This window comes from Tauraco erythrolophus, chromosome 26 (assembly GCF_009769465.1).
Source record: "Tauraco erythrolophus isolate bTauEry1 chromosome 26, bTauEry1.pri, whole genome shotgun sequence".
Classification (NCBI taxonomy): domain Eukaryota; kingdom Metazoa; phylum Chordata; class Aves; order Musophagiformes; family Musophagidae; genus Tauraco; species Tauraco erythrolophus.
Genome location: NC_141490.1, coordinates 7,396,624 through 7,422,982, shown reverse-complemented (window position 1 = coordinate 7,422,982; position 26,359 = coordinate 7,396,624). Strand labels below are relative to the sequence as shown.

General features: G+C 58.0%; 4 protein-coding genes across 6 annotated transcripts; 1 reads left to right on the top strand and 3 right to left on the bottom strand.

The window, feature by feature from the left end:
• Positions 1 to 1,646: 1,646 nt before the first annotated feature.
• On the bottom strand, positions 1,647 to 8,720 carry EI24 (EI24 autophagy associated transmembrane protein). Its single transcript, XM_086626950.1, is given in 12 exon segments — positions 1,647 to 1,763; positions 1,899 to 1,973; positions 2,086 to 2,173; positions 2,175 to 2,197; positions 2,398 to 2,509; positions 2,621 to 2,740; positions 3,913 to 4,037; positions 4,436 to 4,502; positions 5,059 to 5,119; positions 5,828 to 5,973; positions 6,952 to 7,099; positions 8,688 to 8,720. Coding segments are annotated over 11 exon segments (945 nt in total). The 5' UTR covers positions 6,994 to 7,099; positions 8,688 to 8,720; the 3' UTR covers positions 1,647 to 1,677.
• Positions 8,721 to 10,111: 1,391 nt separating this feature from the next.
• On the bottom strand, positions 10,112 to 13,178 carry FOXRED1 (FAD dependent oxidoreductase domain containing 1). Its single transcript, XM_086626909.1, has 9 exons — positions 13,099 to 13,178; positions 12,896 to 13,006; positions 12,682 to 12,800; positions 12,493 to 12,587; positions 12,161 to 12,262; positions 12,011 to 12,081; positions 11,774 to 11,922; positions 11,261 to 11,390; positions 10,112 to 10,471 (listed from the first exon to the last, which is right to left on the bottom strand). The coding sequence occupies exons 1-9, from the start codon at positions 13,129 to 13,131 to the stop codon at positions 10,112 to 10,114; spliced, it is 1,170 nt and encodes a 389-aa protein (XP_086483035.1). The 5' UTR covers positions 13,132 to 13,178.
• A 1,236-nt stretch (positions 13,179 to 14,414) lies between these two features.
• Positions 14,415 to 20,476, top strand: SRPRA (SRP receptor subunit alpha). Of its 3 annotated transcripts, none has more exons than XM_086626879.1 (14): positions 14,415 to 14,538; positions 15,009 to 15,092; positions 15,958 to 16,121; positions 16,230 to 16,390; positions 16,511 to 16,664; positions 17,155 to 17,308; positions 17,513 to 17,619; positions 17,795 to 17,913; positions 18,196 to 18,282; positions 18,374 to 18,546; positions 18,640 to 18,853; positions 18,931 to 19,094; positions 19,213 to 19,311; positions 19,414 to 20,476. In XM_086626879.1, the coding sequence occupies exons 1-14, from the start codon at positions 14,419 to 14,421 to the stop codon at positions 19,540 to 19,542; spliced, it is 1,929 nt and encodes a 642-aa protein (XP_086483005.1). In that variant the 5' UTR covers positions 14,415 to 14,418; the 3' UTR covers positions 19,543 to 20,476. The 3 variants fall into 3 exon arrangements, with proteins under 3 accessions (XP_086483005.1, XP_086483006.1, XP_086483007.1); XM_086626880.1 differs by having other exon boundaries at positions 17,155 to 17,332; positions 17,537 to 17,619; XM_086626881.1 differs by lacking the exon at positions 15,009 to 15,092 and having other exon boundaries at positions 17,155 to 17,332; positions 17,537 to 17,619.
• A 334-nt stretch (positions 20,477 to 20,810) lies between these two features.
• SIRAL1 (SIR2 antiphage like 1) lies at positions 20,811 to 25,815 on the bottom strand. The gene is made up of 7 exons (XM_086626987.1): positions 25,745 to 25,815; positions 23,923 to 24,175; positions 23,320 to 23,547; positions 22,307 to 22,435; positions 21,720 to 22,005; positions 21,110 to 21,169; positions 20,811 to 21,023 (listed from the first exon to the last, which is right to left on the bottom strand). The coding sequence occupies exons 1-7, from the start codon at positions 25,813 to 25,815 to the stop codon at positions 21,010 to 21,012; spliced, it is 1,041 nt and encodes a 346-aa protein (XP_086483113.1). The 3' UTR covers positions 20,811 to 21,009.
• Between the last annotated feature and the right edge of the window lie 544 nt (positions 25,816 to 26,359).

Genomic DNA, 26,359 nt, shown 5'->3' with positions numbered 1-26,359 from the left:
TCGCAAGGTGCTGGCGGGCCCTTTGGCACCCAGTTAACGCCACGGCTACTGGGGGAACCAGCAGCCCCAGTCAGCCACCAGACGCTGGGGCGGGAAGGAGGAAAAGCTGTCCCTGGGCTATAGGCTAACACCCTGCTCCTGCCACCAGTCCCTCCGAGCTTGACTTGCCCTATACACCCCCTGTGCCCCCCACGAACCCGCCGTGCCTCACCCTGCACCCCAGAGCACCCCTACACCTCCCCTCCCAGCACACCCCCATGCACCCCACAACCCCCAGCATCCCACAGCCCCTACACGCCCCACGGATCCGCATCCCACAGGCTCCAGCCTCTGACAGCCAGCAGCGCCTCACCCCACACGTCTGGACACCCCACAACATCGCTCGCCCCAAAACCCATCACCCCACACACCTGGGCACACTGGAACCCCACAGCCCCTCACCCCACGGGCCCGGGCACCCCATAACCCCACAGCCCCTCACCCCACGGGCCCGGGCACCCCACAGCCCCTCACCCTGGGCCCGGGCACCCCCCGCCGCCGGGCCGCCCACCCCAGGCCGCGGCCCTCACCCGGTCGCCGCGCTCGGCCCCGCCGCCCCGGCCATCCGCCCCGCGCAGCCGCCCTCGCCCCGCTCGCCCACCATTGGCCCTCACCGACGCCACTCCGCACTCCGCGGCGCTCATTGGCTGCAGCGCCGGGCGCTCAGCCGAGGGCGGGGCGAGGCGGGCGGCGCACGGCGCCTTCCGATTGGCGGAGGGCGGAGAGGGCGGAGCTGGCTGAAAAGGAGCCGTGACGTGTCCGCCCGAGCTTGGGGCAGCGGGGGGCGGAGCGAAGCGGGTCACGTGGGCGGATGCGGAAGCGCGCCAGCCCCGCCACGTGGGCGGCGGCACCGGTGCGCGCGCTGCCGGTACCGGGGCGCCCCCACGACCCCCCCCCCCCCCCCCCCCCCCCCCAGCGTAAAGACAGGGGCAGGCGCGGGCCGGCTGCAAACCGCGATTTCTCCATTTAATGTTTCCGTGTGAAAATCCGAGAGAAAAGAGTAAACCGGCCCAAAAAAACCCCCAAAAAAAATTCCAAAGGGTTTTTGTTTTTCCAACGTCACACCGGTTCCTTCCCCGACCCTACAGAAACGGGACATGCACGGGAACGCTGTGCTCGACGGCGGTAGGAGCTATCCCAAAAATAACCATCCCACCCCTCTCCCACCGCGACCTGAGTCAGGGAGAACACGGGACGGGGCGACACGGGAAGCGGGAACACGAGAAGTGGGAACACGGGAGGCGGGAACACGGGAAGCGGGAACACGCTCCCGGCAGTGTCCCGGAGCTCCGGCAAACCGGGGGGGCAGGCGGGAAGGGGGGTGTTCACAAACCACTGCCCCGAGGTTGGGGGGGGGGGGGCGTACAAAAGAGTCCGCTATAAAACACGTGTGACCCGGCTCCTGGAAACTCCCAAAGCTGTTAAAAATCCCGATTTTTTTTTTTTTTTTCCTGCTCCCTTCTCCCAAATTTCCGTCGCCAACACGTCTAGGGGCGGAGGAGAGGCCCCATGTGCCCCACCCCCGGGGTACGTCTGCGGCTCAGCGCCCCGCGTGTTTGGCGGGAGAGGGCTGGGGCGAGAGGAGCCGGTCGGTGGCGGAGGAAGAAGAGGAGGAGGAGGAGGAGGAGGAAGCACCGCTCAGGGCAGACTGAAGGTAAACTGTCTTGTGAAAGAGTCTGTTGCTGAGGAAAACCACCAGGGAGAAGAGACGGAGCTGGAAGTGGCTGGAAGGGAAGAGAGCCCGTCAGCCCGCGACGCTGGAAAACTCCCGCCAGCTCCGCTGTGGGATTTTGCGGGAGCCGTGCTGGTGATACTGGGGTTTAACTGGCTCGGGAGAGCGGAGGTGGATGGATACTCACTAGGTTTTTCCAGGAGTCCTCGCTTCGTTGGCGCTGATGATGAAGAGAGGGAAAAGGATGGAAAAGAGGCAACCGCTGGAAAGGGGGGGGAAAAAAATATCCCAAAAATGGAACAAAACCCAAACGCGCGTCGGAGTTGGGGTGTGTCCCCAGAAAGAGGAGGAGGAAGAGGGAGGTGGGCGCTCACCTGATGATGTAAGAGGACTGCATCGCCGTGAGGAAGGCCAGTGGCAAGCCGAAGCCGAAATAATAGGGCCAGTTCCTCTCGATGTTGGACAACCGTTGGTGCATCTCGATTCCTGGCGGGAAGAAAAAACCCCGCGGGAACAACCCCGCAGGGAGGGAGACCCCTTCGTTACGAATTCCATAGAAAAACCAAAAGCAGGGGAAAAAATACAATAAAAAACTGAGCCTGGCAGGCGCCAAGGCGCCATTCCTGGAGGTGAGGATCCCCGGATGCGGTGAAATTCCGCGTGGGAGCGCGGAAAACATCCCTCACCTTTGTTGAACCAGCGGTACTCGAAGCAGTAGAGCGAGTAGAGCAGCGCCATGTGGAGCAGCCCGACCAGCCGGCCGACCAGCTCGATGGGGAAGAGGCTCACGATCATCCCCTGGGAATGACAAACAACCGGAGGTGAGCGCGGGATGCGCGGGATTTGCGGGAGAAGGAAGAGGCGGGGCGATGCGGGCCGGCAGCCGGTCGTTTTTCCCTCCTGTATCACCTGGATGAGGAAGAGCGCCTGCAGCAGGAGGTTGAACAGCATGTCGGCGATGATTTTGCTGACGCTGGGGAAGGGATGCGGCTTTCTGCCGGAGACTTCGAACGCCAGGTCCGCGATGTCCTGCGAAAGGAAGGAAAGAAGGAAAAAGGGGGTGAGGGGAAGGAAATTCCCAAGGGAAACGGGGGCTGCGGGGAAATGAAGTTTAAAGCCAGCTGGGATGATGCTGCTGAGCTGCCAGGAGCCACCCGGAGTCTGGTTTTGGGATGGGATTCACCTCGTGCTGGAATGCTGCCTCCCGTCGAGGCGATTCCCACCAAAACGCCACCTCCCATCGAGGCAATTCCCACCAAAACGCCACCTCCCATCCAGGTGATTCCCAAGGCAATTCCCATGGAAACGCCACCTCCCACTGAGGCGATTCCCGCCAAAACAGCACCTCCCATTGAGGTGATTCCGGCCCAAATCCCACCTCCCACCTCCCACCGAGGCGATTCCCACTGAAACGACACCTCCCATCGAGGTGATTCCCAAGGCAATTCCCATGGAAACGCCACCTCCCACTGAGGCGATTCCCACCAAAACAGCACCTCCCACTGAGGTGATTCCCACCCAAATCCCACCTCCCATCAGGGCGATTCCCACCGAAACGCCACCTTCCATCGAGACAATTCCTGAGGCAATTCCTGCCAAAACGCCACCTCCCACTGAGGCGATTCCCAAGGCAATTCCCATGGAAACGCCACCTCCCACCGAGGCGATTCCCACCAAAACAGCACCTCCCATCGAGGTGATTCCTGCCCAAATCCCAGCTCCCATTGGGGCGATTCCCACCAAAACGCCACCTCCCATCGAGGCGATTCCCAAGGCAATTCCCATGGAAACGCCACCTCCCACTGAGGCGATTCCCGCCAAAACAGCACCTCCCATTGAGGTGATTCCCGCCCAAATCCCACCTCCCACCGAGGGGATTCCCACCGAAACGCCACCTCCCATCGAGGCGATTCCCAAGGCAATTCCCATGGAAATGCCACCTCCCACCGAGGCGATTCCCGCCAAAAACAGCACCTCCCATCAAGGTGATTCCCGCCCAAATCCCACCTCCCATTGGGGCGATTCCCACCGAAACGCCTCCTCCCATCGAGGCGATTCCTGCCAAAATGCCACCTCCCGTCAGGGCAATTCCCGCCCAAATCCCACCTCCCACCGAGGCGATTCCCGCTGGAATGCTGCCTCCCACCGAGGTGATTCCCGCCACCATTAGCCGGAGGCACGGCCCCGTTCCCGTCGCCCACCTGGAACCAGATGGCGTTGACCACCTTGCTGAGCACGAAGAGGGGAAGGACCCAGAGGGCGCTGAAGATGGAGGTGAGGATGAATTCCAGCCAGGACCAGACGTCGCCGTGCAGGGAAGGGTCGCCTTGGAAAGACAGGCAGGAGAAAGGCATCAGGAACCTCCTCGTTTCACCTCTGGAATATTTCCTGGCCACACGGAGCTCCTCCTGACCGCAGACCTCGAGGACAGGAGGAATCTCCCAACCTTTGCTCCCTACAAGAACATTCCCGCCCACCCGCTTTTTTATTTACTTGGAAAAACATTCCACCAACTCCATGGTAAGAGCGGTGAAACCCACGAGCCCGGCACGCAGGCCGTTAGCCAGGTTATCCAATTGCTGATTTTCTGCTAATTAATTAACGACGGCCTCGATTAGTACAGGGAGGAGGAGAAAAACAAGGAGACAGCAGCACCAAGAACAGCCCGACGGGACGAAGCCTCGGCAGAGCCCCCCGGAACGCTCCGACGGGAAGGGAACTTACCGATGATCTGCGCCGTGACCGACTGAAGAACAGGAATAAATACTCGGTAAAACAGGAAGAGACTGAGCTGCAGGGGGAAAAAAAAACAACAAGGATTCTCCGTGAGGCGTTCCTGATCGGAAGGCAGCCCCTCCGTCCGCCCCTCCGCGCAGCGCTCCGTAAACGCGGCGGATCTCTGACTCTACAGTCCAGCACTTCCCTCTCCACATTTCCACGCCGATTCCTCGTGCCCCTAATGGAAAAAACGAAGCCGGTGATTCCTTAGGCTGCAAAGGATTAAGGATTGGCCTCGTGGAAGAGCCGTGGCGAGGCCAGAGCCGAGGAAACGCCGTGGAGATGTCGATATTCCGTCAGTAAAGCGGTACGCCAGACTGCGGCGGAGCAGGAATTGGAATATTGGGGCCAAGAGTGGTCTCAAATCTTGGAAAAGTGGCTCGGGTTTAACGTGCTGGTTTCCCAAGCGAGGCTACGGTCCTATATATCCCCAATCCATTCTCTTAAAACACAGCATTGGGATTGGGAATTTCATGGCTCCCATGGGTTCCTGCGGTGAAGCTGACGGCTTCTTTCCTGGGGTTTTGAACATAGAAAACACAAAAAAAACACCAAAAATATCCACTCACCCAGAACACACCTCCGTTCCAGGCACAGCACTGGAATATCCGGCTCACTATCCGGGGTTCACTGTGGAGAAACGGGAGAGAGGTGGGTGAGAAATGTCCCGGAACGAGTGACAACTGCGTCTGTCCCGCGTTTTGGACACCTTCAAAACGTCGTGGATAACCAGCTCGACACCAGTGAGACACCTGTTTTTTTCTGGAAACAGGAATCTTGAAAGAAATCTCCACACAGACTCACGCTGGGGAACTCTTCAGAACTTTTCCTGTCAACTTCTGCTCCCAAAGGGACTTTGTTAGAAAGAAAACCAGGAAAAAGCGACTGTTCCATCCCCAAAACATGTATTATCCAAGGGCATCCCAGCTGCAGGAACCTCCATGGTCTGGGGAGGATTGGGATCGCGAGACACGGGAGACTTCTTGAGGAAAAAAAGGAGCCAGTTGGGATAATTTGTAAATACGTCTCAAAAAGCGCGTTCCTGATCCCGTGTCCTGCGTGAAACGCCAGCCTGAGCGGAATCAGGGCGGCGGAGAAACACCTCGGCACAGTTTGGGAGTCAGCCACGAGAGCAGGTGCTGTTTGCTCCCACGTGGATATCGATTTTCCTCAGGAGGAAGAAGGAAAACGGCACACAGACTGCCAAATTGCTCTGACTTGCAGAGGTTCTGCAATTCATCGGGCTCTTCCGAGCTCCGGGCGCTCTCTCCCTGCCCTCAGCAGCCGGGAGGCTAGAAGGAGAGGAGGGAACGACGGGATTTCCGACTCGGCACTCACTTCTCCTGCTTCCTCTCTTCCAGGTGAAACCTCCGCTGGGCCAGCGCGCTGTTCGCTCTCCGGCGCCTCTGCTCCTCCCTCTTCTGCTGGATCCGCGCGTCCAGTTTGGAGATGGTGCAGATGCCCCAGATGGAGTCCTTAATTCCCTGCGGACACGAGGAGAGGCGTCACCCTCCGCCCCGCAGAGGGAGGAGGAACGGGATGTGGTCGATTCAGGCCACCTAAAACCTCCCAGTTACAGAAGGGGACTTTACCGTGGCCAGCCTGGCTCTCCGGCTCCACCGGGCTCAGCCGGAGCCAAGGCTTGGAGCACCAACACTATTTTCCACGGCCCGGTGACCTAAATCACCGCACGTTCCAGCAGCTTTAGAACCAGCAGTGTGGTTTGTTGTGGGTTTTTTTTTTTTAAAGATGTGATTTCTCATCAAATCTCCACCCTGGCAAAAGCCAAACCAGTCTGATCTCTCCCAGCCCGTTTCTGCTGCCCGGCAGGAAGCCCTTCATCCCCTGCCAGCATTCCTAAGGCCAATAAAATGTGACCCGGGTGACCCGCACGACACGGAGTTTTTGCCCCGACAGGATCAATTCTGATGCCAAAGGTGGATCTGAAACTGCAGAGAGTCCTGCCGCGGGCACCTGATGAGGTAAAATTAATTAATTTTGAAATTTATCGTGCCATTTTGAATCCCAGTGTCACGTCACGCGCGTTTTTAAGCCTGTGTTTGCACCTGGATGAGACAGGACAGCGTGGAAGCACTGAGCCTCACACGAAGCCTCATCACCACGACGTTGACACGGGCTAGAAATCTGCCCCGGGTGAAGGCCGAGCCCTGTGCACGCCGCACGACAGCCAGCTCCGCAGGAAATTATCCTAGGAAACGCTCGGGGAGCGACACATCCCACACAGCCGCCGTCATCGGCAGCGGAAAGCTTGCCTGCTGCTACCTCTGCTTGACAAAATGGATGTCTTCCATTAAAATACACGCAGAGCCCTTTTTTTCCTTGAAATTTTTTAATCCAGCCTTGATGGCGCAGGAAGGAGGGCGCTCCCTGTGGAAGTTCCACCATCATGGAAGCAAACGAAACCAGTGCCTATGACAGAGGACTGGAACGCGGAGCCTTACCCTGACGAGGTCATGAAGGAAGGTTTTCACACTGTCTGCCATCTCGACTCCAGCATCACCTCTGGTTCCAAAACCATCAGCTACGGGGAGAGGGGAAAAGCTGAGCCCAAACCTCTCTCATCCTGGAGAGCTGGGAAACGGGTGGGGTCTGTGGAGAGAGAAAGCACAGGATCATGGCAGGGTCCTGAGCAGGATGACTGCAAACTGAACCACACCCTGGCGATTTTCAGCAGGCTTCCCTGCCCCCACTGGCTTCCCATCGGGACACCATCCTCGAATTTACGGCCATCCGGCACGTCCTTCCAAACAACATGCTGCACTGCTCATTTTCGGAAGGGAAAAGCCAGCAGAGCCAGCCAGGAAAGGTGTGAAAAATTAAGACTTTATAGTTGGGCACCTCCTCTTCCTCGCGCGCCAGGGAGGAAACTTGAGGTCTACAATTAGGAGCCTGACAAAACGAGGGCTGCTCCTGAGCTGTCCCACGAGCTTTTGCCCGAAGCAGTTAATTACTCCAAAGAGCTCCTGGCCAAAACATTGTGCTAAGTCTTCTGCTTCTGGTAAAGCACCTGAATTAAGAAAAAAACATATAAATCTCCAGCTAAAACAACTCATGGAGCTTTTCCACCAGGATTCAAACCACTCTTTTTCTCCTAGGCAGGAGCTACCAGCAGCTTTGGAGCAGGCTGGTGTGGCAAGCCCCGACATGTCATCACTGTTGTTGCTCTGTAGTGCTCAGTGCAAGAACCAAACAATTAAAAATAATTAAAAAAAAAAGGTTTTATTTTGGTTATTCTGAGACAAAACCTGCCAGGGTTTGAACTGTGCTCCTGTGAAGCAGCGAATGCATGTTAAATACGGTGAGACCCTACTGCCATCCGGTCCCGGCTTCGGCACAACGCCCTGCCGGATTTACTGGTACCCAGCGGTGCCCCCGGGGGCACCCAAGGGTTGGGGGGCACTGTGCAAAGCTGGGGGGATCCTCACAGCACCCCAGAGGTGGCCAGCATGGGGAGTCATGCTGCGGGCGGGGGGCATCTTCTCCCCTCCCTGTTAATGGGATTCATGTGGGGGGGGGGGGGGCAAACTTACCTCAGAGCTGACCCCGTGGTACTGGGGTGTGTGTGACTGATTTACGCGGGTGGGGGCACTATTTTACTTTATTTTATTTAAAGTGGGAAGGGGTGGGCACAGTTATCTCAGGACTGCCCCACGGTGCCCCCGAGGCCCACAATTACCTCAGGGCTGCCCCCACGGTGGCCAGGGGGTCCAAAATTACCTCAGTGTTTCCCCATGGATCCCTCTAGGCCCCAAATTACCTCAGGGTTTCCCCATGGATCCCTCCGGACCCCAAATTACCTCAGGGTTTCCCCATGGATCCCTCCGGACCCAAAATTACCTCAGGGTTTCCCCACGGACCCAAAATTACCTCAGAGCTGCCCCACGGTGCCCCCGAGGCCCACAGTTACCTCAGGGCTGGCCCCCGGACTCAAAATGACTTCAGGGTTGCCCCTCGGATCCCTCCGGGCCCCAAATTACCTCAGGGTTTTCCCCCGGACCCAAAATTACCTCAGGGCTGCCCCCACGGACCCCCCGAGGCCCACAGTTACCTCAGGGCTGCCCCCCACGGTTCCCGCGGGCGACCCCCACGGTCCACCCCGGGGGAAAGCCCCCTAATTACCTCAGGGCTGCCCCCCGAGCCACCCGAGGGCTCTCCCCCCGCCTCCCCCTCCACTCACCGGCTGCTGGCCGGGGGCGCACGGCGCGGCAGGCGGCCCAGCTCCCGGCGGCCCGGCCGCCACGCAGCGCGCATGCGCGAACCGCCTCCTCGCACCTGCGCGCCACCGCCCGCTCCCCCCCCCCCTTCTGCGCAGGCGCAGTGACGCCAGCTCGCCCCCTCCCCTTCCCGCTGCTGCGCATGCGCGCTGCCGTCATGCCGCCAGCGGGGCTGCGCCGCCAGGGGGCGCCAAACGGGGCGGGGGGTAATGGGGGACACTGGGGGTAATGGGGATAATGGGATTGGGGACACTGGAACACAGTGGGGACCTAGGGGGGGAATGGGGAGTAATGGGGACACTGGGTGGGGGAAAAATGGGGATATTGGGATGGAGGGGCTGATATTGGGGGCACTGGTAAGGGGTAATGGGGGCTCTGGGCATGAGGGCACTGAGAGGGGATACTGGGGGCACTGGGACTGGGGACACTGGAACACAATGGGGACCTGGGGGGGAATGGGGACACTGGGTGGGGGATAATGGGGATATTGAGACTGGAGGGGGCAGATATTGGGGGCACTGGTAAGGGGTAATGGGGGCTCTGGGCGTGAGGGCACCGGGGGGGAGATACTGGGGGCACTGGGATTGGGGACACTGGAGCACAATGGGGACCTGGGGGGGAATGGGGGGAGTGGGGACACTGAGTGGGGGATAATGGAGATATTGGGACTTGGGGGGGTGGATATTGGGGGCACTGGTGGGGGGTAATGGGGCTCTGGGCATGAGGGCACTGAGAGGGGCTACTGGGGGCACTGGGACTGGGGTCACTGGAACACAGTGGGGACCTGGGGGGGAATGGGGACACTGGGTGGGGGATAATGGGGATATTGAGACTGGGGGAGGCGGATATTGGGGGCACTGGTAGCGGGTAATGGGGGCTCTGGGCGTGAGGGCACTGGGGGGGATACTGGGGGCACTGGGATTGGGGACACTAGAACACAGTGGGGACCTCGGGGGGGAATGGGGGTAGTGGGGACACTGAGTGGGGGGATAATGGGGATATTGGGATGGGGGGGCGGATATTGGGGGCACTGGGGCTGTGGGGTAGGGGGGGTAATGGGGGCTCTGGGCATGAGGGCACTGGGGGGGGGATACTGGGGGCACCGGGGGGGACAGCGTGGCAGCTGCGGACAGGCTGCACCAGGGTAGAGCTGGGGGTAACGGGTGGCGTGGTGCAAGTTGGGGGGTACCCTCAGAGTGGGGGGGGGGGGGGGTGTCACCCACGCCCCCCTCCCCTGAAATGTAATCCCCCAGCACACTCATCATCCATCCCTTTTATTTCTCCAGCTCACCTCTCCAAGCCCCCACCAACCTCCAGACTGGGGAGGGAGGTCCCCACCGCCGTGCCTCAGTTTCCCCACCGCTGTGCCTCAGTTTCCCCCCCTCCATCAAACCACCCCCCCTTCCTCCAGCGGCTCCCCCTCCACCAGCCTCCTCCACCCCAGCCGCTGCAGATCCAGGTTCTCGTACTGTCCCTTCACCACCAGCTCCGCCACGGCTCTGCCGGCGGCGGGCGCGTGCTGCAAGCCGTGCCCGGAAAAACCAGCGGCTAAGAAGAGATTTTCCAGTTTGGGGTGAGGACCCAGCACCCCGTTCTGGTCGAAGGTGTTATAATCGTAGTAACCAGCCCAAGCGCCCCGCGGCCGGAGCGACTCGAAGGCTGGTACCCGCCGTGCCAGCCGGGGCCAGATCTCCTCCTGGAAAAAATCATGGTCCACCGATAAATCGCTCGGGTCCGGCTCTTCCTCCTGGGAAAAAATGAGATTAATTGAGAGGGAGGTTAAAAAAAAAGAAATCACTCGGATCCGGCTCTTCCTCCTGGAAAAAAAGAAATAAACTGGGGGGAAGGTTAAAAAAAATAAATTGCTTGGGTCTGGCTCTTCCTCCTGGAAAAAAAAATTAATTGCTCGGATCTGGCTCTTCCTCCTGGAAAAAAAAGAAATAAATCGCTTGGATCCAGCTCTTCCTCCTCCTGGAAAAAAAGGAACAAATTGGGGAGGGATGTTAAAAAAAAAAAGAAATCGCTCAGATCCGGCTCTTTCTCCTGGAAAAAAAAAAGAAATAAATTGGGGAAGAGGTTAAAAAAAAAAAAAAAATCACTTGGATCCAGCTCCACCTCCTGGAAAAAAAAAAAAAAAATTGGGGGGGAGATTAAACAAAAAAGAAATTGCTTGGATCCAGCTCTTCCTCTTGGAAAAAAAAGAAATAAATTGGGGAGGGAGGTTAAAAAAAAAAAAAATCACTCGGATTCGGCTCTTCATCCTGGAAAAAAAAAAAATAAAAATCGCTCGGATCCGGCTCTTCCTCCTCCTGGAAAAAAAGGAATAAATTGGGGGGGGAGCTTAAAAAAAAAAAAAATCACTCGGATTTGGCTCTTCCTCCTGGAAAAAAAGAAATAAATTGGGGGGCAGGTTAAAAAAAAAATCGCTCGATCCGGCTCTAACTCCTGGAAAAAAAAGAAATAAATTGGGGGGGGGGGGGTGTTAAAAATAAAAGTGGGGGGGTGTAAATAATCCAGGGGCCCCTTCTGGGCTCACCTCGGGGGGGCTCATGCCGCCCAGGTAGTTGCCGGCGATGCCGTCGCGGCGGAAATAAGCTCCGGTGGTATCCACGAGGAAGGGGCACGCCAAGCCGGGGCCGTCGGGGCAGTGCCAGGAGAATATGTACCTGTAGGGATGGGGGGGCACCCCCCCAAAAAAAAAAAAAATAGGGCTGAGGGGTTCAGGCTGCCACCCCCCCCTCACCAGGTGGGGACTGGGATGTGTCCCTCCCCGCTAAACTGGTATGGAGGGGTTCACAGCGCTCCCAGTTTGGCGGGGGGGGTGGGTACCAGAAGGTATTCCCAGCCCCCCCCCCAAAAAAAGGATCAAGGGGCTCCTGTCCCCCTCCCCCTGCAGACAGAGGGGTGCTGGGTCCCAGAAAGCCCCCCCCCCCCAAAAAAAAAAAATCCCACCCAACCACCAAGGGGTTCACCCACGACAGAGCTGATGGGTGCCAGGCTGTGCCCCCCCCGCACTGTGACACCCCCAATCTGCCTCCCCCCCCCACACCTCTTCCTGGGCTGGATGGGCAGGGGGGGCTGGCAGAGCCCCCTCGGCAGCCCGGCTGCTTCCAGCAACTTCCCAGCCCAGGCGCCGGCGGCGTTGACCACGATGGCGCAGGCGACTGGTTGGTATTCCAAGCTGTCGGGCATGTGGATCTGGGGGGGGGGATATGACACATTGGGGGGGGTCATGGACACCGGTGGGGACCCCCCCTCCGCGTGGCTGGGGGGCACACGGACTCACGTGGACGTAGCGGATGCGTGCAGTCGTCTGCGCCAGGGATGACACCGTGTCCTCAGCTGAGGTGACGAAACCTGGAGGTTTTTGGGGTTGGGGGGGGGAAATGGGGGGGGCCCCGCGGGGGGGTGTCGTGGCCCCCCACCTTGTCCTCACCTCGCACCTCCCCGGAGCAGCTCTGCGCCCCCAGGGATATGGCTTTGCGCCGGAAAGCCTGGAGGAGGGTCCAGGGGTCGAACCAGCCTTCGTCCTCCAGCCCTGGGGATGGGGATGGGGGGGGGGGGAAACACGCGGGGGGGGCACCTCAGTGTGACCCCCCCCCCCAAAAAAAAACCCACCCCAATTTTGGGGGGCTGCACCTCTCCTTCCCCAAATAAAGCTGGGATGAAGGATGCACCCAGTGGGGATGGGGATGAAGATGGGGATGAGGATGAGGATGGGTGTTGAGGGGGGGTCCTCATGCCCCCCCATGCCCCCCCCCCCCATACCGTAGGACGCCACGGCCACGTCCTCCGTGTTTATCCAGGGGAATTTCGCCTTCAGCTGGGTGGGGGACAGCAGGGCCACCTGCACCCCTTCCTCCCTGGGGACGGCCAGTAGGCAGGAGGGGGGTCAAAATGAGACCCTCCCTCCCAAAAAAACCCCAAAACTGGGGGAGTTGTGTGCGTGCCCCCCACCTCTGGAGCCGGACGGTGGCCTCCAGCCCAGCAGCGCCCTGGGGGGAGGCGAGGAAGAGGTACCCCGAAGGCTGGAACTGGATGTCGACGGGGGGCTCGTTGGGCACCCCAAGGTGCTCCTGGAAAGGGGAGCACCCTGGTGAGCAGGGCTGGACCCCCCCCCCGAATTAAACACACATTTCCCCCCCCCCCCCCCAAAAATAACCCCACATACATTGATCTCGCGGAGGAAGCCGGCGGAGAAGCGGGACATCCGAATATTTTCCGGGAGGGAAAACTGCTGCCGGATGCCCCCCGCCGACAGCACCGTGGAGGCTTGGGAATACTGAAGGAGAGGAACCCCCTCCCCAAATAAGAAAAAGGGGGTTCGAGGGGGTCCCCAAGGCCCATCCGCACCCCGGGAGGGGGGTGTCTCACCGTGGGGTCCCGCTCCACCACCAGCACCTTCATGCCGTGCCGCCGGCCCTCCAGCACCTTCAGCCAGTACGCCACCGACCAGCCCACCACGCCGCCCCCTACCACCACCACGTCGGCTTGTTCGGGGGGGCGTGGACCCAGGGGGTACCCCGGGGGGGTCCAGCCCCCCCACCTACCCTCCCAAACCGGCAGCTGATTCTTCAGAGTCTGACCCAGGCGCCTCAGACCCGGTCCCAGCTCTGCCGGTATATTGGAGGGGGGGTTGCCAGGCTTGGGAGGGGCACAGCTGGCAGCCCCCTGGGACCACACCAGTTCCCTCTGAGACCCCCCAGTACCATCTGCATCCCCTGGGACCCCTCTGGGACTCTCCAGGACCTTCCCAGGCACCCCCAGTTCCCTGGGTGCCCCCTCCCTGGCTCCTCTGGGACACTCCCAAGACCCCCTGGAACCCCACAGGACTCACTGTGACCCCCCCAGTCCCCTGGAACCCCCTAGTTCCCTCTAGGGACCCCCCATGCTCCCTCCCAGTTTCCCCTGGGTCTTTTAGAACCTCCCCAGTCCCCTGTGGGGCCACCAGCGCCCCCAGCAACCCCCAGGACACTCCCAGTCCTCTCTGGGACCCCCCAGGATCCATCCCAGTAGCCTGGCACCCACCCAAGCCCATCTGGGACACCTCCCATGGCCCCCCCAGACCCCCGGTGCCCCCCTCATTCCCTGTGCCCCCCCCCCCTTTGACCACCCCTCCGTTCCCACAGACCCCCCATCACCCCGTTCCCCCCGGGACCTTCCAACGCCCCTCCCACCCCCCAGTGACCTTCTGAAATCCTCCCGGACCTCCCCGTTTCTGACCTCCCGGGTGCCCAGGAGCCCCTCCGGTGCCCAGGAGCGCCCCCCCCGGTGCCCAGGAGCCCCCCCCCGGTCCCCAGGAGCACCCCCCCCCGGTTCCCAGGAGCCCCCCCGGTCTCACCGCGGAAGATGTCGGAGCTGAGCGGGGCCGAGGTGCGGAGGGGGCGGCCTTGAGCCCCCCCTGGCACCGGGGACCCCCCCGGCCCCCCCCCCGGGACTCCCCCCCTCCGCGGGCAAAGGGCGCGCCCGCAGCGCAGCATGCCGCCTGGCCACGCCCCCTCCGCCTGGCCACGCCCCCAACCGCCACACCCCCTCCCGCCATTCGCCCGCCGCCCGCCCCGCCCCTTTCCCGCCCGCCCCGCCAATGGGAGTGCGGCGCCGCAGCAGCTTCCGGCGGAAGCGCGGGGTGTGTGTGGCGGGGGGGGCGCAGTGCGACGTGTGCGCGGAGCCGGGCCCGGCGCCGCCGCCGCCGCCATGCTCGACTTCTTCACCATCTTCAGCAAGGGCGGCCTCGTCCTCTGGTGCTTCCAGGGCGTCCGCGGGCCCGCCGCCACCGCGCCCGTCAACGCCCTCATCCGCTCCGTCCTGCTGCAGGTCCGCGCGGGGCGGGGGCGGAGCGGCCGGGGCCGGGGGGGGGGGGGAGACACACACACACGCCACGGTTGGGCGAAACCATCTGTTCGAGAGGGGAGAGATGGCCGCGACCACCCGCCTGGGGAGCGGGGGGGGGTTGGGATCGTCGGCCTGGGGCGGGGGGGGACACGCAGCGGGCGAGACCACCTGCGGGGGGGGGGGGGGGGGGTGCACGGGCATGAGGGGTTATGGCGGGGGAGGATGGGACCACCTGCTTGGGGAGGGGGGGACGTGGGTGAGACCACCTGCCGCCGGGGGGGCAGCTGGCTCGTGTAGGAGAGGCAGGATGGGCCACCTACCCGGGGAGGCGGGCTGGACCACCTGCGGGGGGGGGCAGGCTGTTTTTTTGGGAGGGGGGGTCCAATGGGGGGGTGACAGGGATGATTTTTGGGGGGGTCGGGGGTGTCTCCTTACGGCTTGTTGCCCCCCAGGAGCGAGGCGGCAACAACTCCTTCACCCATGAAGCCCTCACGCTCAAGTACAAACTGGACAACCAGTTTGAGCTGGTGTTTGTGGTAAGTGCCCACCTCCCTGCACTGGGGCGCTCCGGAACCTGGAGGGAGGGGGTTTGCGCCAGGAAAAGTGGGAAAATGCTATTTGATGCCTTCCCAGTTGGGAATGGATGGAGGACTGGAAGGGTTTTCCTGGCGAGGTGCTTGCTTCCTCCTCCCCGTGCCAGCAGCTGCCCGTGTCCGTGTGGCGAAGCCGGAGCCCGCGGAAGAGCTGGTGCCAGTTGGGAAACGGCACGATTTGGATCAGTTAGGAAAAACCATCCGCAAGGCAGCGCTGATCCCGTCTGGAAGCAGGGAGAGGGACTACCAGTTCCGTGGGGCTTAAGCCAACGGATGGTTTAATGGCCAGGGCTGTAGCTCCGCTCCCAGAACTGGTTTGGCTCCTTCTGGCTCTGGAATTTTTGGGGATGTGGGTCTGAAACTCAGGAAACCTCACACAGAAGCTGTCCAGGCTGCGACATCCCGCTAAAACCCTTCGCTTTGACCAGATCTGTTTTAAAAAAAACAGGAGTGTGTCATCCCCTTTATTTCAGGGAATGTTTTCCTGCTTTTCCTTTCGGTCGCTCTCCGAATCCACACAAAGAGAAGGAAAACCCTTCCTGCTTTTTCGCTGTGTGTTTTTGTTGCCACGAAACCGTCGTCCCGTTTTATCGGCGCCGCCTCTTATCGCGAAGCTCTGGGCTGTGCCATTTTTTATTTTTATTTTCCTATCTGAAAACATATCAAAAGCTTGGGATGTCAGGCTGGAAAACGGCCTGAACGCTGCTGGAATGAAAGGATTCTGAAACGGAGAGGATTTTCCTTCCTGGCCAGCTAGGTGCTGCAGATGAAATCTGCTGGAAGATCTTTTCACTGTGCTGCTTTGCAGGTGGGTTTTCAGAAGATCCTGACCCTGACCTACGTCGACAAGTTGATAGACGACGTCCATAAAGAGTTCCGAGACAAATATCGGAATGAATTCCAGCAGAAAGGCACCCTGGGCCTCCTAAACGGCACCTTTGACTTCAAAGACGACTTCATGCGCCTCCTCCGGTAGCAGAGCCTGGTTTTTCCCTTGAGTTTCTGTGTGGAGCAGAGGGAGGTGGGGGTGGGGGGGTGGGATGGAGCTGGAATCCAGGCTAACGGGCCACCTTCCCGCAGGGATGCGGAGGAGAGCAGTAAAGTCCGAGCTCCCACGGTAATGAAGACGTTTGAGCAGTCTCTCAAATCCCAGAAGACTGTCAAGTGTATGATAGAAACCCGAGGGGAGAAACCAAAGGAGAAAGTCAAGAACAAGAAGAACAAAGGTTCCAAAAAAGAGGGTGAGTTGATGGGAGCGGGGAATGAATATTCCAGAGCTCCGGGTCCCAGCCTGCGCTTTCCCAGTCCTCTCGTAGCATCCGAAGGCTGGTCTGAGCTCGTGGCGGGGCTCTTTCCGCCAGGAACTGAAGCTGTCGCAGCACCCGGGAAAGCGTCGGCGGGTGACAAGCAGCCCTCCGCAACCGGGGACAGGGAGGAACTGACCAAGGATGAAATCCTGCAGAAGAACCGGGAGGAATTCTTCAAGAGACACATGAAGGCAGGGGAGAAGTCCAGGTGGGTAACGAGGGCACGGTCGGTCCACTCGTGCTTCATCCAGCTCTTCCTGGTGTCCCTCAGCCATGGTCGAGTCTCTCCTTCCTTCAGTGACCTCTGGAAGTCAGACTTTGCTTTCCTGGATGTTATTTCCCTTTTTCCTTACATTTCTCCTTGCTGGAAAGACTGGGAGAGGGCATGCTGGGGGTCCTGGAGGGGTAACAGAGCCTGATCCCTTCCCTGGGAGACCCAGGAACCCAGCATGTGCCTGGGAGAGGTCCACACCTCTTCCTGGTGGGGCTTTCTGGCTGTGAGCACAGGGCAGCGGCGCATGGATGCCTGGCTCGAGGCGAAGGGACTGATAAAGGGTTAAAGTTGAGATAAATAAACTCTGGAGACTTGGAATCGGCCAGGTTTGGCCTTAATTTCTGCTTTTTTGGGCTTTTAGTTTTCATGCTTGCTTGGAAGGCGATGGCTGCTGAACGAAACATGTTCCTGGTCTTTATTTCAGCAAATCTCCGAAGCCCGAGGCGCAGAAGGAGAAGGGCAAGAAGCCCCGAGTGTGGGATCTGGGGAACTCCAACGCCAAAGTACTGGATTACAGTAACTCCACTACCAACGGGAGCGCGGAGGCTTGTCCCGTGGAGGAATTTGACCCCGAGCCAGTAAGGAACAAGTCAGGGCGCTCTGTCCGCTTTAGTACTGGGATCGGCTGGGCGGTGCAAACCCAGCCTGGTGTCCACGGCTGGCTGGGAAGGTGGGAGAAACGGGAATGGTGGCTCGTAAGGCTGCTGATGATAACTCTTCTTGCGGGAGACGGCGGAAAGCGGTCGCTGGTTTCTCAGGGTGCGTCTTTCCGCCCCTGGCAGGCCCTAGGGGATCGGAATCGGGAGCCCGGGCGCCTCTACGACCTCGAGTACGAGAGTGACGACGAAGCTGAGGAGGAGAAGGTTGTTCAGAACCCTTCGAAACCCAGGTAGAGGCTCCCCGCTTGGCACACGTTTCTGGATTTCTCTCCCATAACTCCTCTTCCAGTCCAACCAGTCATGCAGTGGGGACAAACTGGTGCTTGTCAGCTGTGTGGTGGGCTCTTCTTGAATCTGCGCGACTCGCTCCTTGAACCCAAAGGTGACTCCTCTCCTTCTCCGCAGCACGAAGAAGGGCGGCCTGGGGGGCATGTTTGGCATGCTGAAAGGCCTGGTGGGCTCCAAGAGCTTGACAAGACAGGACATGGACCCCGTCCTGGAGAAGATGAAGGATCACTTGATTGGTATGTCTGGATCCACTGCAAGTTTGAGATGGTTCCCTGTGTTCCATCGGGTGGCCCTGGTGGGGAGCAGCACCCACAGCTCGGGTCGTTCTTGCCCACAAGAACTGTGGTGGGTTCCTGTCTCACCTCTGGGGAGCTCTCAACAGCTCATCGGAAGGGGGGCAATGGTCTGGCCCCGTGGGGATCCTGCACAGGGATCCATCCTTCCCTTGACGCCGATGTCTGGAGCGTGTGTGACCTCCTCAGTGGCGCTAACTCCCCCTCTGTGTCTCTTTCTCCAAGCGAAAAACGTGGCAGCTGAGATCGCAGTGCAGCTCTGTGAGTCGGTGGCTAAGAAACTGGAAGGGAAGGTGATGGGAACGTTCACCAGTAAGTGGCTGCGGGGCTTCCCGCTTGTGGTTTGGGGCTCAGGAGCGTTCCCCAGGTGTGACGGGTTCTCTTCCCGTCTCCTCCTTCCCAGCGGTGACCTCGACGGTGAAGCAGGCCCTGCAGGAGGCTCTTGTGCAGATCCTGCAGCCCCAGCGCCGTGTAGACGTCCTCCGTGACGTCATGGATGCTCAGCGCCATCGCCGACCCTACGTGGTCACCTTCTGTGGTGTCAATGGCGTTGGGAAGTCCACCAACCTGGCCAAGGTAGGACACCATCCTCCCGGCTCTCTGGGACCGGGGTGACGAGGTCAGGCTGGGGCTGCTAACGGGCTTTCTTGGATCTGTTGCCACCCGCAGATCTCATTCTGGCTCATCGAGAACGGTTTCAGCGTCCTCATCGCCGCCTGCGACACCTTCCGCGCCGGAGCGGTGGAGCAGCTCCGTACCCACACCCGTCGCCTCAACGCCCTGCACCCTCCGGAAAGCCACGGCGGGCGGACCATGGTGCAGCTCTACGAGAAGGGCTATGGGAAGGACGCTGCCGGGATTGCCATGGAGGCCATCTCTTACGGTAGGTGGGAAAACCGGTGGTGGGAGACGCTGTTTCGGGGAAGAGTCCCGCTGAACGCTGTCTCCTCGTCCACCCAGCTCGGAACCAGGGCTTTGACGTGGTGCTGGTGGACACGGCGGGCCGCATGCAGGACAACGCTCCCTTGATGACGGCACTGGCCAAACTCATCGCCGTCAACGCTCCCGACCTGGTCCTGTTCGTTGGGGAAGCACTGGTGGGAAACGAGGCTGTGGATCAGCTGGTGAGCGTTGAGGCTTTGTTTCCTGAAAGATGGAGGGGGGAAAAAAAAAGGGTTTTATGGGAGATTTGGGCAGCAGCAGCACCACAAACGCACTTCTGGCATCCATTCTCTCCCTCAGGTCAAGTTCAACAAGGCCCTGGCTGATCACTCCATGGCCCAGACGCCGAGGCTCATTGACGGGATTGTCCTCACCAAGTTTGACACCATCGATGACAAGGTGAGGAGGCTGGTGAGCCGGCTCTGCGTGGAGCTGGTGAACTGGGGGGGAAAGAAAGAGATGGAAATTGTGAATATTTGACACACTCGTTGCCCTCGGCAGGTCGGCGCCGCCATCTCCATGACCTACATCACGAGCAAGCCCATCGTTTTCGTTGGCACCGGACAAACCTACTGTGATCTGCGAAGCCTCAACGCCAAGGCCGTGGTCGCAGCCCTCATGAAGGCCTGAAAAAACCCACCACCAAATCGCTGTTTGCAGGTGTCTGAGAAGAACATGCTTTACCCCGTGACCGACTAGTCTTTCCCGTGTAGTGCAAAACAGAACGAAGGGATACCCGTGTGAGGGGTACTTCCTGGGTTTTTTTTGGATAAAACCCCTTTTATCCAGCAAAAGCCCTTCCCCTGGGTTCCTTCGTTCCGTTTGAAGTGACGCAGGCTCCCCGGCGGGGAGGCTGAAGCCAGAGCTTTGTATTGTTCGTGCTGCACGGGGGGGCAGCGCAAGGACCTGCTGTGCTTTTTCGGGAGGGGGGTTTGCAGGTGAATATTTTTTTTTTTTCTGAGCTGCTTTTGATTTTAGAGGAGCTTAAGAGCGGACATAGGAGTGAATTTGTCAGGGCGAGCAGGATCGCCGCTGCGTAGAGGCAGCATTAGATTTGGCTGTTAACGTCGCTGCTAAGTGGCAGCTCCACCGAAGCTGATAAACCAAAAATGGCTGGAGGGGAGATGCCAAAATGCCTTAAGGTTCCCCTGTTTCTGTCGGCACCAGGGCTCCGGAGCAGGGTACCTGGACACGGAGTATTTGGGCAGGAGCTGGAGAGCTACCAGCAGCTTGGTCAGCGCTAATGGCGGCTGGAGAAGGAAGGCAGCGTGCCCCTACCTGTCTCCTGCCTGCTGACCTCAGCGTTACTTGCTAGTAAAAAGGAGAAAAAAAAAAAAAAATTAATACTGGAAGATACTGGTGGCTGCTTGCTGCTTTCCTGTCCCCCTTCTCTCCCCGCCCCCCCCTTGGAGTGCCTCTGGATCCCCATCCGAAGTGCTACACCGAATAATACAAAACTCTTCCGACGTCTTGTAGCTCTGTATTGCAGATGTGCTATCGTGCAATAAATGGAACGCTGTCTGCTGAGAGACATAATTTATATCAAATAAACCTCATAATTTGTTCTCCGTGTATAAATAACTTGCCTCGAGCCAGGACGTGTTTCCTCCTTGGGGGATGTGGGGGGAGCAAACTCCTGCCAGTGGGAAGTGTTTCTGGAGGGGGTGTAAACCACACACCAGCCAAAAGTGAAGTGAACAGGCCTTTAATGCGAGCTTCCACGTACAAAATACTGTTCAGTATAAAGGCAGGACTGGAAAACTAGAGCTTCAAGTAAAAAAAAAAAAACCCAAACTGCTCAAGTTCCGTGTGTTTAATTGGAAGTAGGGAATACAAAAGCGCTAAGTACGGAATCAGAGGAGGCTGCACGCTCCCCAGGTGTGTGCAACCCTGATAAAAAGACGATTGCTACGTTAAACCAGGCGTGTGTCCGGCCGAGGAGGCTCTGCTCCGGCCTCTCTCCGTGCCTGGAGCGTCCCGGCTGGGCGCAGGCAGGCGGGCGGCGCTGGCCTTAAACTGCCCAGGCTTCCCTGGGAGCCACCAGCTCTGGCTCAGGGCATCCCAGGGAGTCCACAGGTGCTGGGGTGACGCTGGTGCTCAAGTGCTGCATCCTGCAGGGAGAGCAAAAGGCTCTGCAAAACCTGCCCCAGAGGCTCCCGGGAGCAGAAAAGCTCCTCCCGGCTCCGGAGAGCCTTACCTTTCATCCCGGCGTGGGCAGCAGCAGAGCCGTTGAGCTGTTGTCCCTCCTTGGGCACACCTAGGAGAGAGGGAGGAGCGGGTGGAAAAGCAACCCCAAGGCGACCGCGCCGTACAACCAGCTTTCCTGGCTGGGTCTGACCCTCGGAGTGCGTGCCAGCGAGGCTCCGGCTGGCAAATTCACCTCTTTTTCCCATTTTTCTTACGGCGCGTTACTGAGGTCTCTTGTCTGTTAAAGGATCAGCTCAGGTTGTGCAGCACAAGGGTTGGTGAGACTGGGATGCCCTTTCCTGTCACTAGGGAGGGGATAAACTGCAGCTGCACGTGAAAAATAATGTTTGGATGTGTGGGAAGCAGCAGAGCTGTTTAAACTACAAGAACACACAGTGATTTTGGGAAAAGTAAACCCCAAATTCAGCTACGCTTGCTTGCAGACAATTATTGTTTTGGGGAAAAAAAAAAAAAGCTTAAGGAATAATATAGCATAGAGAAGAGGGGCTGTTAACGCTGCCTACAGTCCAGAGGCCACGGTGACAGTCAAGAACCACGCTGTGTGTGACAGGATCCCCGAGTTAAGCGTGGAGACGGTGGGCAGTCTGGAACCCCCATACCTGTTCGACCCCGCAGGGAGATCTCGCTCGTCAGCCTCTCAAAGTACTCGGGCAAGTCCGTGTATTCATCTCCGTAGGAAATCACTTTGATCCCTTTGTCCAGCATGTTCTCACGGAGCTTCTTGAATTCATCCACGTCTCCCCTCCGTACCAGCATGAAGTGCTCCAGGTCTGACTTGTGCTTCACAGCCTCTAAAAACAGGGCCTGAAACGTGGTGTCATCAACAGTCCAACCACAGCCCAAGAACAGGAACGACTTATTTTCATACAGCTTCTGGATCTCTCGCTTTAAAAAAGGGAAAGATGTTCTCAGTCAAGGCAAGCTTTGTCCTCGCGAGGCGCATGAGACAGCACCTGCAGGAGCACCGTCACTCCACCGCTCTCAACACAAGCGTGGTGAGGTGTTTTGGCAACTTAGTAGGCCAAGGCATCCCTCCCCCCTCTGCTGTTTCACAAAATTATGGACTCTCCCAGTCTCTAAACTGGGCTGAATCTATGCCCTGTTAACACCTGTGCTGGCCAGGGAGGTGAGGGGTGTACACACGCAACGTATGGGACCCTGAAGAGAGCAGGGAAGGGTCCCTCACCATGACCTCTGTGTTGCGCAGCACGTTCTGGTACCCGGCTGGGTGGAGCACGATGCCACTGGGGTTGGTGTAAACGCCGTGGATATGCAGGACGCTGAGCTTCCTCTTCTCCTGCGCCCACTCCAGCACCTGCCCAAAACGAACCCCTCCAGAAACGTTAGCCAGTGCGTCACGTTAGCCTCCTCCATCACTTTGGGGAAGTGTTTCAAAGGGGCAACTTCTTCCTCATCTGATCTCCTCAAGAGGTCGTTAAGTCCATCAGCCTCTACCTCACGGTCCAGAGCTACACCCTATGGCACTTGTTTGGGTCAACACTTCAGCTGAGCAGGAATGTGATGGGAAGAGACTGAATCCATACACTGGACTCAGCAGAAAATGGGGGAAAACTCTACAAATACTATGTCAGTGCATTTCTCAAGCCTACAAAGTTTTACTTCTTGGCCCCTCTAGGCTCCGAGAAGCTCCGAGGGAGCTCAACAGCTGACCTTCACTTCGGAAAGCTTCCGAGGCTCTCGGTTTACTCCCGCAGCCCTCAGCTCGTTTAAGCTTGCAATAATTAGAATGCTTATTTGTAACACTGTAAGCAGCCATGCAGATTAAGAGGTCACGCAGGAAAGGTGAAGCACAGAAACGACTCGGAACGGAAAGAGACCAAGCACCGACGTGTCACGCGTGATTAACAAGCAAACAGAAGGCCATGACGCTCCCCACCAGCAAAACCAACAATGGAAAATGCCAGAAGTTTTAAGGACAGAGATCCAAGAAATACCAGGCTTAAGGGCTCCTCCTGAGCACTGGGTGCCAGCCAGCAAATGCAGCGTTTAGAAACGAGCGTTCATCCTCGTTCCTCTGCTCGCTGCCCCAAACGGCCAGACCCTCTGCTCAGAGGTCGTTGGACCTCAACTAAATCACTACAAACAGTGCAACCCCTTTACACGGGCACGAGGGCACATCCTGCCAGCGTCCTGCGTTGTCCCAGCTCAGCCCTGCCGAAAAAAATCACCATCATTTACCTTCTTTTCATCAGTCAGGTCAAGAGACTCCAGATGCTTCCCCTGGTGCGCCGCGTACAGTTCCAGCAGGTTATCAAAGTTTGTGGTTAACACGAGTGCCCCGTTTTCCATTAAATGAAGCACGGACTGAAGCAGCTGCTTCCCAGAATCTTCCATTTTAGATTCCAGGTCATCGAACACCTCGTATAAACAGTCTTTGAAAAAGGTTGAGCGAACGTTGCTTGTGCGCTGAGAAGGGGAGACAGGTTAAGGTCAGAGCCCGGCTTCTTTCAACGCTTCACGCAATAAAAAACCACCCAGGTGTTTCTGGAGGACCTCCGCAGAGCTCCAGGTCCTGGCAGGGCAACCACAGAGCTCCCACTGCACTGAGGTGGACACTCCCAGCCAGCACCATCGGAGCAAAACAGCCAAAAGCTGCCGTCCACGGCGGAGTTGTGGCTCAGGAACCCGGCACAGTGACTGCACTGGTGGCTCCTGGGTGACAGAGGAATCCCTGGAGATGGGGCCACGCTGGAGACCCGAAGTTGGGTATTTCCAACAGCCATATCCTACGCTCGGGGTGGGGTACCGAATATTTACGCGCGGTGCTACGAGCACACTCACCGGAGACAGCTTCTGGATAAGGTCGTGGGCAACGTGAACCAAGTTCTTGTCTTCACAGAGACACTTTTGAAACCGTTTGCTCTCTTCATCTTCCAGGAGATCAAAGTCAATCGCAGCATCCAGGAGGGCCTGGATTAACCCCTTCCAAGACTTCAGCGCTGGGACCTGGGGAGCAACTGCTGCACTAATTCCCGTCCCGATCACCAAAACAAGCTCCCGAGGCTTCTTGGTTTTGAGGCTTGGCAGCAGCTTCCTGCAGGAGGAGAAAGCAGCACAGCTGGTAGCATCCTAGACGGAAGGATGTCTCGGGTCATGGAACACACAGGCCGAGGACAAGGGAGGTGTCCTCTGCCTAAATTGTCAATCAACGTGTCCATTGGGGTCCTCTGATAAACAGAGGACAGGAGGAGCGGCTCGGTATCCCTCAAAGACAGCGTGCAGCTCCACGGATCTACACCACAAAGATGAGAAGGTATGGGATTGCAATGTATTTGTTAACCCAGTCCATTTCTGAGATGGTTACTGGGCAAGTCAACAGTGCCCTGGGATACTTCTGAAGCAAAGCTAATCCAATGAAAATTTGGAATAAGGGAGGTCTTGTTAATAACAGCTACCTGGAAGCTAGGAGAGACACAGACGTACTCTTTACGTACCGAGACAACCACGTGAGGAGTAACCACAACCGTGCCAGGTTCACATGAAGTGCCAAGCGGGGGCCTGAAGACAGCAGCCCCGGTTATCCCAGCACAAAAGGAAGGAGGGAAAGGCTTCCTCCCAGCTCCGCCCTGGAGAGGACCTTCCCACCCACAGGTCCCTCTTTGCTGAGAAGACTGCTTGGCGGGACGTTGCTGTGCCAGAAATCCCTTCCCTGTTATGCTTGCAACGTCAGCGGGATGCTCAGGGCCAATCTTTGGGAAGCCCAGATGACACTAAGAGTCCCACGGAAGAGCTGTGTCACTATATTCTCCTTCCTCCTCCTCCCCTCTTCCTCATTTTCCTAGCTTTATAACCGTGCAGCGCTTTTAAAGTTGATGTTTAGGATTTATGAAGTTGATGTGCTTCTCCTCATCCATGCCAACAGCTCCAGCTTCCCCACGGATGGAAGCAGCAGCCCAGGGAGGCAGCTCATGTGGAAGGAATGTTTTATATCTGCAAACACGTGGTATTTGGCGAGAAGGGGGAAGGAAACCGACACCACACAGATGGAGCTTTGCCTTCCCTCCGCTACTGCCTATGAAAACAGAGGAGTTAACCCTTTTCTCCAGGAGGTCTTCGCTGTTAGTGGCAATAAATGGGTTTTTATTTTGGGACTGCAAGCCTCCCATGCAAAGAATGAAGCCACAGCACCCACCCCGGGTGGAGGGACAAGTGGGTACACCCCAAGTCAGCGCCGTGCTCAGGTGCCCGCTCGGAGAACTGTGAGACAACCTACTTATTAGTATGGGGAGCTTGGAGCAGAATTATTTAGCCTTTGCAGGCAGCAAAACCGTACTAACTGGAGGAATTGCACATCCCAGGAACCGACATCCCACTCAAACGAAGAAGCACGACCACCACACCTGCCGTGACCCTACATGCAGACAGCTGAGCTAAAACCATGGAGGCAGTGCAGTAAAAACCAGCTTTCCGTGCAACCATGCATTCTGGCTTTGGGGTTAAAAAACACAAAAAAAAACCCCAAATAAAACAGTTGTGGGCATTAAGGCTTTTGTTCCATGGCTGCTGAGGCTCGGTGCCAAGTGTCACGCTCTTTAAAGAACAACACGGGGTCACGGAAAAAGCTCTTATTAGCAGCAATTCACTGGAGTGTAATTAAATTTACCTGGGCTTTTTGGCAGGTGGCATTCCATCTTCCAACACCGTTTCTTTGCCCAGGCTCAGCGCGGAAGCCATCCAGTTTCTACAGTGGACAAATCACCACAAGCAAAGTCACTCCAGACAGGCAATACGAGGCAGGACAGACCACAGCTTCCCACGGGCGGGCAAACACCGGGATTTGTTATCTGTCCAAGATCACCTCCGGGCCGAGAGCTGCTCTGAACTCTGCCCCACGGCTCCTGTCCACTTCCTTAACTTCCCTTAGAAGGAAGCTGGATAAAATCAGAGGGCTGTTTTGTACAAAACCGCTGTTTGCCAGACCATTCGTTTCACTTGGGCCGTTGCTTAACTTGAGAGCCCGTTATCTCGGAGCAGGTGCTCCCCCCTTTCCAAAGTGCTGCCTGTAACCAAACCTTCTGCTTGGGAAAACAGCGGGAGGAAAGAAAGACAAAAAGATTTTTGGTGGCTACAAAAAGCCATTTCATTCCCTGGGGAGAAGGATTATCCAGCCTGCCATCCGTCTGCAGGTGGTGGGATATGACATTAAAGCTCACGGAAAAGCAGTTGTATGCCTGAGAACTTGACAGCTCCCGACATAAAATCCAAAAGCTCTGCCAGC